This window comes from Parasteatoda tepidariorum, chromosome 7 (genome assembly GCF_043381705.1).
Source record: "Parasteatoda tepidariorum isolate YZ-2023 chromosome 7, CAS_Ptep_4.0, whole genome shotgun sequence".
NCBI classification, from domain to species: domain Eukaryota; kingdom Metazoa; phylum Arthropoda; class Arachnida; order Araneae; family Theridiidae; genus Parasteatoda; species Parasteatoda tepidariorum.
In genome coordinates, this window is record NC_092210.1 from 54,222,873 (window position 1) to 54,236,037 (window position 13,165).

The 13,165-nt window shown below is 27.9% G+C and overlaps 1 protein-coding gene across 1 annotated transcript; it reads right to left on the bottom strand.

The window, feature by feature from the left end:
- Nucleotides 1–884: 884 nt before the first annotated feature.
- On the bottom strand, nt 885–11,722 carry LOC107451632 (astacin-like metalloprotease toxin 5). The gene is made up of 6 exons (XM_043045791.2): nt 11,573–11,722; nt 10,290–10,351; nt 8,534–8,615; nt 5,146–5,275; nt 3,843–4,018; nt 885–1,192 (listed from the first exon to the last, which is right to left on the bottom strand). The coding sequence occupies exons 1-6, from the start codon at nt 11,703–11,705 to the stop codon at nt 972–974; spliced, it is 804 nt and encodes a 267-aa protein (XP_042901725.1). The 5' UTR covers nt 11,706–11,722; the 3' UTR covers nt 885–971.
- Between the last annotated feature and the right edge of the window lie 1,443 nt (nt 11,723–13,165).

Genomic DNA, 13,165 nt, shown 5'->3' on the forward strand with positions numbered 1-13,165 from the left:
TTTTAATTAACTCAATAAATTATAAGCGTCATTGGTGTTAATAACAATATGGTGGTTTTTGTTTCCAAAAATAATGTAGTATTACTTTTCTAATAATTTTTTCTTTCAACAGATGTCATTTTTTTCCATTTCAAAAACCATTAAATTTAAATTATATTAAATTCTAATTAGATTCTAATAACTTTAAGAATACTAATTTGGTGATTAAGTTCTTCTATGCTATCACAATAACGTTATTCATTGAATTCATCTGACATAGAGAACAAGAAATAATTAAGTATTAGAGTACGGGGGCAAAAAACTCGTTTGTAATAAAATAGAGTTATAAGTTAGCAAATGTATCTGATGCTGGCTTTAAAAATATTCAAAAAATGTTTATTATTGGATATGTGCATAGAAAGTTATCTTATTGAAATCATGGTATTTGTCGATTCTGAAAACAATCGGGTTCGACACACACGCGTGACGTCTTTTGCAGATATCCAACTAAATCTTATTAAATTACCTAGTTAAGAATAATAATTCCACTTCTTCCCGAGTTGCAAGCATCGGATTAAAATTCAAATAATGGCTAATGCTTCACCAAGCAGAAAAATCCATTTTGTTTTCTCTCATACTACTCGTACGATTCGTCATAGAATGTTCCAATATCGACAATGACCATCTTCATGCTTTGAACTACCAGTATGCCTAACTTCATCGCTCTTGATAGGATGGTATAGGAGATTAGAAAGTCTGGACAATCATACATACATTTATATCTATGTATTTAGAATTTAAAAAATAATGTTCTAAATAGTCGGTTTATATAATAATAGATGTATATAATTATAAATATTATATGTTTTTTAATGCAAAGCAACAAAATGAATTGTAATGATACAGCAAGATAAATATTTTCTTTATTATTCATCATTAATCTGTTTATTACTCATCATATTTGAACAATTTCAAAAATATTTTGAAAGAAACTAAGCACAGTTGTACATTTTTCTGAATCTTTCAATGTCACTTTTGGTCATTTCTTCTTTACGAAATGGATCTAACAATATCTTTCCGTTTTTGGCCACCATGGTGTCTTTGTCGTTCTTGGTCATGGCTTTGTTGCCATAAATCATGATGGAGTCATAGTCAAAATCATTATATAAAATATTTTGTTCCGGATTTAGCTTTATAAAGTCCTTTGCACTACCTGTGTAACGAAGCAAATATTTAAGCATCAAGATTTATTCACATTTTCTATTACAAAAGAATTTTTTAAAGGATTAATTTTTCATTCAATTAAAATGTAAAATCTAGTTACCATATATGCTGACAGTTACCATATAAATAACGTAAAAAGTATAAACTTAAGATGCAAATGTACAAAGTGACTCATCTCAAAAGCCCAGGTTATCTGAAAATTCTGATAAATACACTTGATGATTAAACTGGTTGTTATTGATTTTGAAATTGATTTCAGACGAATTCTTCATTTATCGTGAATTCAATGCTAAGTATAGCTATTGACCTACTGCGACAACGATAGCTTTTGCCAACCTCTTCTCCGTAAGTCTTGAGCCCCAATTCCAGATATGTATAAGCATTTTCGAGAGCAATTAATCTGCAATTTCTAGAAATATGGTATTATGTTAATAGGTTAAATTATTAAACAAGCTTTAGAAATGGATTATCTTGATTTCAAGCTCGATCTAAAGTTAACGTGGATGCCGCATCTAGGCAAGGATTTAAATTATTACAAGATTTTAAGCACTAATAAAAAAACATAAAAAGTTAACCGGAAATGCAAAAACATATTTAAACAAACGTGCTAATATTAATAAACTGTGACGCACATACTTGGTTTTGTTCACTAGAAAACACTAACAAATGACAAGACATCGCAAGTGAACACTGCCAAATTTTACTGATGTTACTGACTATCACAAAAAATAGTGCTTAGTAAAAAATAAACATATAATACTAATAATCACCAGGGATAAATCCTCTTGACCTCATAGAAGCAAAAATATTTAAAGTCTTTAACCTTATTGAAACCGCTATATAATTTTGGCCTTTAAAACAACTATATCACTCAGCAGAGCGATTAATGAGCAAGTTTGGTCTCTGTTCTCCAATTGCACGGTTATTAGAAATTTTCATGGATGACTTCAAGATAAAAGCTGTGAAAGCAATTTTTTGTTTGCAATCTGCTATGATGGCATTAAGCTATTTCAAAAATTAACAGAACAGCAGTTAACATAAGCATCTTTGGATCTAATATAGTGTCATATCTGTAGAGAAAACCACCGATTACACATCAACTACCATAAACGCAAACTTATATTCAGATTCATACTCAACTTTAGAAGACACTAGCAAACAGGTCGTTTTCATTCTGATAAAGAAGGAAAAACAGGAAACAATTAAGTCTGAATTAGGTAATAAGCAATGAAGAAGCAAGTAAACTTGACAGAAAGCTTGAAAACCCTGTTGGATATAGATGATTCTCGTTGAACTATAATGCAGAAAACAAATTTAATCAAAACTCTGAAACATGGTCATGGATAACACGAAGGTGTAGATGGAAATCGAATCGAAAACTAATGGGTAAGAAATTACTCCAACAGCTCTAAACTTGCACAAAATATTTGCTTATATTTTCGACAACCAACTACTAACAAATCGGTTTTTTCAGGGAAACTATCAGTACAGATTCTGCAGTCCAATGCGCAACCTATAACGGATTAACTTTTGACCTAATAATTCCCGTTCACGTTTTAATACTCAACCCTAATGGTTTGAATATCACCTTTATATGTTCATTGCTAACCACATCATATCACAAGATGAAATTCCTTCTTACAATTTGTGTTTAATGAAACAGATCAAGTGATAGCGTATTATTCTTATTATCAACCAACTAATTTCTCAAAAAAACTAATATATTTTTTCCATGACAATAACATCTTGTTTAATAAAATAAAATTTATTCTTAAATTTAAAAACTAAAATGGTTGTTAAAATTAGAAATTTAACTTTGATTTTTTTCTTATCCTCTTAATGACTACTCTTAAATAATAGATATAGAATAAACACGACTAAACTGCACTCGACTAGAAATAATATATTAATCATGTTCATTAAATAGTGTCAACGATATTTAGCAAAAAACTTACATTCTCTTTGAATGCACCCTTTTTGTACGAATTTGTATTCCTGGCCCTCAAAACATAGAGGTAATAATCTGTGAAATATGGTCCAAATAGTTTGGTATGGAGTTTAATGTTAATTTTTCTTTTTGAGTAATTTACCATATCTCAGAAACTATAAAGCAAATCACAAAAATTAAAAAAAAAATTGCTAAATTTTCCCATCGAGATATATTTTTATGCGAAAGAGATTTTTAAATATTCTTTTTTATCATTTTCCTTAAAAATAATCAAAAAATTTTGAATTTTAATGTAATGTAACAATTTTTTTATTATTTTAACGAATTTACTTTTATATGTTCATAACCCAGAGTCTAAACATAATCAGTTCAATAGTTTACATAATATCAAATTAAAAAGCAAAAACTAGGTGTTTTAAATTTGAAGTTGCTAGAACTATTTGACCAATTTTGTACAAATCGATAGTTCAATAGATATAGAAACTGTTCGAAAACAATGTATCGTTCGAACAATAAAATAAAAATTTCAAAAATTTTTGTACTGCGCAAAAAATTTCACGCGTGGGTATTATAGTATTTCACATACAACCCTGAATTTTTGGAGATGGTTGAATCAATATCAATTTGTAAACAACAGAAAAATTCAATGTTCTCTTTGGATTCAAAATATATAAAGTTACAAACCGCTCACCATCTTTTATGTTTTCTTCGTAGATAATCAAATGATCATCTCTGTCTGATCTGTTTTGTTCGTGATAGAATCCAAGAACATGCCCCAATTCGTGAATAACAGTTCCTACATGCCAACAACCTCTACCCAAATGTAGCAACTGTTCACCAACAACTCTACCTACGGCAGAGTTGCATCTGTAAAAGTTAAGAAATTCCATATTTTTAAAAACAGACAAAGTATGCTTTTATGTTTGCAGTACGATTACTTTTTAATGGTAACTCACTCTCCTACCTGCAGTATTTATGAAATTCCATAATCTTACATATTTTATAATTAAGTTTCAAAATATGTTGCGCAAATATACTTTAATTTACACTTTTAGTCAAAGTTTTAATCGTAATGTGCGACAAAATTGATAAAAAAAACAACGAAAATAGCTGTAAATAACTGCTTATTATTGTTTATTTTTCAATTCATTACCGCAAAAGGAATGGATATAACTTTCGCGGTTAAGCATCGCAAATCAATATGTACAACTGCTGTCAGATTTCTGAAAAAAATAATGCTCTTAGCAAAAATAGTATGCAATTACAGCAGAAAAAATGTAATAAAATTAACGTACTGCACGGTAGAAAGACTCCTGGCAAAAAAAAAAGAATTTTGGCTGCCAATAATTTCCAGTTGCCAAAATATACGGTAATTTAAATCATCATTTTTGTATTTGCTGTTTTGAGAATATTTCATATTTCATTCAATACACTGCATTTCATCGAAATAATGTGAATCTAATGTGGTAAGGTTTAAACTTTACAACTTTATATTGGAACAACTAATTTCTTGCTGATGGCTTCTAAATCGTTAAAAGAGATTTATTTTTTTTAAACATAATTGGTTTAAGATTTCATTATTTACTAAATTTCAAATTTTGATATGGAGACTCGAACTCGTTAGGAAACTTGGTGGACAAAAATGTTACTACTAAAATGTTCTAATATAGACTTACTTTACCCTGATTTTTTTTTAACTTCATTTAATTTTTTTTCTTCATTTTATTCAAGTTTTTAATTATGCTGAAATGACAGTGGGATTACATTTTGATGATGAATTAATTTGCACAATTATATAATTTAAAAAACCTTAAAAAGTTAATCTTTTCATATAACCTTAAATGTTAAGGGTCAATAACAGTTATATGAGGTGTTATTTCATATTCTTTTCCATAACAAAACACATAAAATGATAAAGAACACAATTTTCTTTTAAAATTCAAAAGTGTTCTTTTTATATTTGTAATGAAAAAATATATAAATTCTTTAATTACTTTTTATCAGGGTCCCAAGCTAGTCGAACGTAATCTTCTTCGTCTGTCCTTTTGACGAATCGGATGCATGTATTTTTATGATATTCATTCATGGCTGTTTCTATCTTCTGCACCAGATATTCATATTTAACTAAAATGATAAAAGAAAGAAAAATATAAGAAAAACTTTCTCTTTTATACCTTTATTATACCTAAGATTCATAAGTACTAGGGGATTTTGGAAAACTGAGTACACTGTAAAAAATTTTCGGGTCAAATTATAACATAAAATGCCAAAATTTTGCATTATCCGTAAAATTTATTTTACCCTGAATTCCATTTTTAAGAGTAACATCTAATACCGTAATTTTTACAGTTATATTTATTTAATTAGAGTTTGTCAGTGAATGTACCATAATTATTACGGGAAAAAAATACGGTATATCAGATTTTTTGTCCCGTACCGTGATCTGGTAAAAATGGATTTTATGGCACCTTTATCCTAAGTGACGGTATATTCATACTGATTCTGAATTATTTTTTGCAGTGTACGGATAACAGACCCTTTCGTTCCAAGGAGTTATAAGATTAGGTGTTAGCGAGGAGTTTAATCTTAACCATGCTGTTTCAAAAAGTGGATAATACAGATACGTTTAAGCTTGCGAATTTGTATTAAATTCTTATCTCTCACATTTTTACATACTTTGTATTTTACGTTCACGATTTTTTCGTGCCCCGATTCAAATTTTGCGATTCCAATAAATTTTGGAATTTTCAAACTATTGATCTCTCAAAGCTTTTACTTTAGCTCCTAAAATAATAGCCAAAAATTTATTTTTTAGTTTAATAGTTTTAATTTCCCACACCCGCTTTTAAAGTTTTGACTTTTTCTTCTTTTATGGCATATAAGTTCATATTCTTTTCTATTTACACCTTGTTAAAAGTTTTAATTTCTTTAAAGAAAATTTAAAAGTTTCCTATATTTCATTTTTAATTTGTAACTGAATAACTTTCCTTTTCATAAAATTTTTAGGTACCCAATGCTTTCTTTTATAATACTTAAATCGAAAAGAGAATTAAAAAATAAATACAGTTTTGAGTGAAATAATAACATTTTCAGAGCTGAAGGCTGGGAAGCGTCCTGATCACTATGTAAACCCATGTCTTAGGAGAGACTAATGTCAGCTGTATAATTTGTAATGAGTGAACTCCAGCTGAATTATAAAGTATGGAAAAAAATTATGATGTTCGCACTATGATGTGAACAGCTTTTTCAATCTATAACTTCTATAAAAGGCTGTAAGAAACCCCTTTGATTCAACTTTAAGGCAAGTGAATAACTAAACAGCAAGTTCAAAAAAATACATCGTAGATGTACACGAGTGCGATGAGTTGTAACATTTCCATATTTGGTGAAATATAGATACGCTATTTTACGCCAGGGCTTGATTTTTTTAATGACATTTAAGAAATGGCACCCTCTACCTCCGACAACGATAAAACGTTATTTAACTGATACATCAATCAGAAATGTTTCGCCTTCTCTGCTGGAATGTATCATAATAAAGTTACCAATTTTAATTACAAAAGCCAAATTCCTCACATATTATAAAATCATATTTTATTGTTAATTTTAGAAACATCATTATTAAAGCACATCGATATAATTTACCGAGATTTTTGCTGGCCCCATAGAGCCTGAAACATGGTGAATTTTATCATATTCTTGTAGTTTTGACGATACTTTTGTCCCAGTGTACGTTAAGTCCAACAATTAAATACATTGTAAAAAATTCTTTTCCGAATTACAGTATAAAAGCCTTGACACTTTAGATGCATCAACCATTAATAGCATTTTGCGGAGAAATATTATACCGTAATCTTTATTAAATTAGAGTGATTCAGCGATTTCACTATAACTATTTCCCCGGATATCCCCTGTGGGCAGGTCAGGGTTACTGAATTTTTTAATTTAAGGAAATTTTTATTATGTTAGTTTAATTCAAAAAAATTATTCCAATCATCCCTATCAACCTGGATTTAACCATATTCCATTCAGCCCTAACAAGTTCACAAGAAACAAGACCTTAGTAGACTAGAAAACAATACTGAATTCTAGTATATCTCCTCCTTTACCTCTCAGAAAATTCATGATTTTTTCTGGAGATAGATTTCGGAGGAATATAATTGAACATTTCGGAGAAGGGAGTATATTTCATAAAACAGTAGGTATACAGTTCTTCCCTAACTATTTCATAACTAAACAGCTACAAAATAGTAATCTTGTCAAAAATTATAATAAAGCAATTAAAATGGCAAAGCAAATTTGGATTTCTTAAAGTTTTTTTCTTTCTAATAAAAGAATAATTCTATTCTTAAAAAAGGGTCATAAAACAAAATTTCTTAAGGATTAAAAATTTAAAAATTTGAAATTTCAAAGACAAAATTGTAAAATATTCCTAATTTAGAACCTGAAATATACAAATATTGAAAAAAACTGTTTTAAATGTGTTAGTTGAAAGTTTTCAAGTAAAAAATCTTAGTGATAAGTTTTATTTAATTTCTTCTTCTTAATAATTTCCGTAATGATTATTAAAATACTTGTAGTTGATTACATTAATATCAAAATTTACCGCACATATTAAGTTGAAATAAGATTTTTTGTTTTCAATTAAATAAATAAAAAAACCCTTTTTTTAAGTATTCGCCAATGAGTCCATATTTTCTTTATTTTAGAAGTTTGCCTTAAATAGTTTTAATAAAAAGAAATTCTTGTATATTTGCTATATTTTTCAGTGAAATAATAAAATATTATATGTAATTTAATTTAAACAAAGTAATGCTCTGCTTTATAATTGAATTAAATGTCCTATTATTAATTAGAAGGAAAATATGTGTTATATTATTAAATACAGGGAAAATAAATTCAAAAATAGACAAAATTAAAAAAAATGCCAAAACTGCGCAGCGAAAAACTAAAACAAATGTTAAAAATTCGGTATATATTTGACTTCCCTGAAAATGTATCGTGCAATATAATTACTGAAACATCTGTCAAAAAATGCAGAATTACATTAATTTAAATAGTTATCATCAATGAAAATAGCATTTGAACAAATTTAAAAGTTATTTTCTGGATATTGCAACAAAATGATATTGAGGTGATCTGGAAAAGGAAAAAAAAGGTGATTATCCATCGATTATTTAACGAGCTTCTACTGACAAAATTTTAAAAAGTACACATCAAATTAGTTTTTGTCAATTTTATCTAAAAACTTATATCCTTAAGCACGTGACGTATTTTAGAATTGTCAGCACAAAGAGACCAAAGGCACTGTTTTATTAAAAATAACAATTAAAGGAGTAGACAGCAAAATAAATAAACAATAAACCAAAGAAGAATTCTTACGTAAAACGTCATCTATAACGTAAGGTACAACTGCATTTGGCCATCTATAATGGTTGCCAACAATAGCATTTCTTTCATCATCCTAGAAGAAATAATTTCTGTAAATAGCGCTTAAAACAACTTTAAATCGGGTAGTAAACTTTTAGAGTTTTCATATTAAAATTACAGTAAAATAACAGACAGCAGTCTGTCCATCTAATTAACCGTAAAGTTTACGGTAAAGAACATTTTTTTTACTTTTACAGTTTTGAAACCGTTTATAACTAGTATATTTAAAAATACCTGAATACAAAACTAAACGGGATTTTTTTTTTTTACCATTTACAACTGTCATAATTTCAAAAATGTAAAAAGGAGATTTATCTGCACATTGGAGCTGGGCTTTTAGTTAGCTAAAGGGCATTGGAATTAAGTTGTGGTTCAAAAGTGCTTTATCAAAAGTAGTTTGTAGTTTATCATATCAAGTAGTCATGTAGTTTATAATGTAGTGTTTTATCAACGTAGAATGTGGTTGAATTAGTTTATTTGGTTATTTTGCCTATCGTAAAAGAGGTGATTCTGGACTCACAGTTAGTATTTTCTCACAGTTAACAGTTTGAATACCATGTTATATATTCTTATTTGACTGTTTTGTTTGAATATGGCAAAATAACATTTAAATAAATTTTTATTTAGCGATTTTCTGAGAACTTTCTAACAGTGCATAATATATCTTCAGCAGTTAACAAAACATAATTTCTAACATATAACACAGCATAATCTATTTAAATGCATCCCAATTAGAATGAATTGAAAAATTAATTAAAAAAAGAATTTTTATGAGTGAAATTTAAATTTTTTTTAAAACATGATTTTAGGTACATGAAACAAAAATATAGAAACAATAATTTGAAAATTAAATTGAAAGAAATGACAAACATACCTCTTTAATATAATGCCTACATATTTTGTATATTTTGTTCAGACATTTCAAAAGAAAGTATTTTATGACAGTGACTGAATTTTTTAATAAATATAGTATATTTAAAGAGCCAATATTTGAAATCGAGATTGTTTTAAATTGGATGTACATGAAGCTTTACATACTTTCAAAACTAAATGGAGAGATTTTAAAGTCACTATAAAAGTTTTATTTAAATGTCTAGTCTAGTTTTATTCAAGTCTAGGTGCAGACTGGTGACATATACGTTTTAATTTATGAAATACACTTATTATTTATTATTAATTTATGAAATATACTGAAATATGGGTCCTGTAATTGAAGTTCTTTTTCAAAAACTCTATTTTCACACGAAATAACTATTTTTTGCAAATAATGTTCTGTTTTTACTAATTCCTAATTGATGTTGTAGTTCATGACTTTTATAATGAGTTTTGGTTTTCTTTTTCCAGAGACCTTTATGCTAAATCGGAAAATGGAGTAAAACCACAAGATGAAAAAAAAAACACAGCTTTATGAAAGCAAATAATACTTCGATATTTTATAAATGTTTAAAATTTTACTCGGACACTACACTGCTTAAGTTAACGTGGTCAAAAATTCTATAATTTTTTAAAACTAATTTCAAATGTTTGTCTAAATGAAGTTTAGATAAATTTTCATAATGAGGAGGTATTCATAATTAAAAATCTCAGCTTTCCTTTGCATTTAAAGCACTCATACAGCGACTTCTTCAGTTCTCCTTGGTGCAAGACTTTCGGAAAAACATTCTATAAGAGGGTGACAACATTGAGTCAGTATCTTTCGAATACTTACGAAAGTAACTCCAATCATGTCACCACCGAATAAATCAGGATCTTCCAGAGCATTTCTTGCTTCTAAAAAAGAAATTTAAAAAATTATCAAGATACTTCTTATTATTTAATTTCGATTTTAGTCAAGATATGAAGTCAAAACCGCGTTTAGTCAAAATCGCATTTTCTTGCTGAATATAAGTTTTTTAATGATGATAACTTCTTAACTAGAAAATTAAATGGTTTAGAAATATTAGACTTGATTAACGTTTGGATGATTGAAATTGCTACAATTTACTTTATCTCAGCGCACAAATATATATATATATATATATATATATAGACCACCATAAATAATTTTTGACCTAATGATTGGATCTTCACATTCTATGACTCAATCTAAATTGTTAGGGGTGTTATATCATATATGCAAATTANATATATATATATATATATATATATATATATATATATATATATATATATATATATATATATATATATATATATATATATATATACAAAAACAACAAAATAACTAGGAATTCTCCCAAAATATATAGGATTTAATAACTTTTTATATTCATTTACATGCATTATAAACAGATTCAAAATATCATTCACATACTTCATTCTTCGTATTTAATACTTTCAACTGATTACCTCAAAATAACTAGAAATTCACTCAAAATAACTAGGAATTAAAATAAATTAACTAGGATTTAATAACTTTTTATATTAATTTACAGCATATGCATTATGGATAAATTCAAATCATATTATTAATTCGTTATATTTTTTATATATTTCATTCTTCGCATTAAATATTTCCCAAATAACTAGGAATTAACCCAAAATAACAAGTGATTCTTCTAAAAAATTGTGACTCGCAACCTTTCCCTGAAATGCCAACTTATGCAGGCACGTTTCATCTAGAACCAAGTGGCTTACCAGCTTTTTCTTAAAATTGTTAAAGAGCATTTCAAATCACGGATAAAATCAACAACGTTTACACTTTGCTAATGTGAGCTGTTTCTTAGAATTCTAATATTAAACTATAATTTAACAGAAAAAGGATCTCACAAAATTGTAGTTAAGTGATTTTTATTCTTTGCTGCTAAGTAGACACATATCAAGAAACGCAAATAAAGGAAATGCACTTTTTAGCTTAAAAAAATCTGGTTCACATCTACCTCTTGTACAAATTGTTAATGCAAATTTCCCTAAACTCTAGATGCATCTTATGATATAAACTGTTTAATACGTTTTTTTTATCATCAAAAATTGCAGAAAACGAAACATTACCTTCTGTCTGCTCAGGACTTAGACTAATAACATTAGCTAAGGCAACGGACAACAAGCCAGCAAACAAAACAACAGTCTTCATATTTGAAGGTTTAAGGTGCATCAAACAAATTTTGAAACTATAAATTTGCATAGTGAAGCTTCCCTATTTTAAATATTTCCTTATCAAATTTTTATGGGAAAAGCCTGCTGTTAGTAAAAATGACGTTTTTCTAAAACAAACATTGCTTGATCAAAGATTTTTACTTATCAAGTAAGCAAATTGGCGCAATATTTAATTTTTTTTCTTGCATTCAATCCGAGCAGATAAAAATTAGTATTGATATTACTCATTAGTGTCTTCTTTGCATTTAAGGTGAATGAATTCACCTTCATACACGAGAATATTTACGTTATTTTTTAAATAAGTGTTAAGCTTGATATGTTTTAAATTTTTGCTGATTAATATTAGCCTAATTTAATTTATCAATAATTAAACTTTTTCAATTCATAATTTCAGATTATCCATTTAAACTATTTTTATTTATTGTCTGTGTTATTAGGCTATTTTTTTTTATTGTTTGTGCCAATTCACTGGAAAAGAAGCACAGGGTTGCAAATTGGGGAACGCAAGACACTGGAAACCCTTCATGTATTGAAGAGAATGGAGGAAATATCGTAGTGTCAACGCTGGGACTCAAACCTTCGCTCTTTCGGTCAGGGAAATTGGGGAAAAGATGACAGATTAGCCCTTTTGGCTAAAATATGTACCCATCAGTGAGAAAATAAGTCACTTCATTACGTAGGTATAGTTGGAGCTATAGAATTCAGGTTGTTTGAGTGATCTGGTTAAAATCACTTATTAAATGGTTTTTCTCACAGTTTACAATTTGAATACCAACTTATTTATTGTTATGTGGTTGTTTTTCTTAATACAGTAAGAAAACAATTAAATAAAACATTATTTAAGCATTTTTTGCTGTTATTTCTGACAGTGTATGTCTGAACTCATTGATAAAAGCGCAAACACGTATGACATGAGACTTGTCAAATCTCTGAACCCAAGACTTGTAAAAACTCTTACATTAATGGTATACACTGTTAAAGTTTTCATTCTAAAATTATGGTAAAATAACTGGCATCTGTCCGTCCATCCGATTAATTTCTAAATTACTGTAAACTGTACTAAATGATTTTATAGTGAATAACTTTTAGACGCTTCCGTTCTGTAAAGACTATTTCAAATTCGTCATAATATTCTATCAATGCTACACTTGATTTTGATTTACAAGCTAAATTTATTGTAAGAATAAGCATATATACATGCATTCTTACAGGTAATGATTCTTTATTTATATTGAATAGTAAAAATTACTGTATTGACTCTTATATGTATCTACTTCCATTCTATTAAGCCTATTTCGAATTTGTCTCAGTATTCTATCTGTGCTACCTTTGTGCTTAATTTACAAACTAATTTTATTTTAAGAATTAACAAATACACGCATTCTTAAGTCACAAATCTTCATTTATCGAATCGCAAAAAATACTTTACTGACGTGAAATTCTATTCATTAATCTTATCACCAGTCTGACGGATTGCCCAGCCAAGAA

Excerpts from the sequence above, each read along its gene's own strand:
- LOC107451632 (XM_043045791.2), bottom strand. The coding sequence starts at position 11,705 with ATGCAAATTTATAGTTTCAAAATTTGTTTGATGCACCTTAAACCTTCA. Across the intron at positions 5,276-8,533 it reads CGTTATAGATGACGTTTTAC|TTAAATATGAATATCTGGTG; the intron begins GTAAGAATTCTT and ends TTATCATTTTAG. Across the intron at positions 1,193-3,842 it reads CGAAGAAAACATAAAAGATG|GTAGTGCAAAGGACTTTATA; the intron begins GTGAGCGGTTTG and ends TTCGTTACACAG.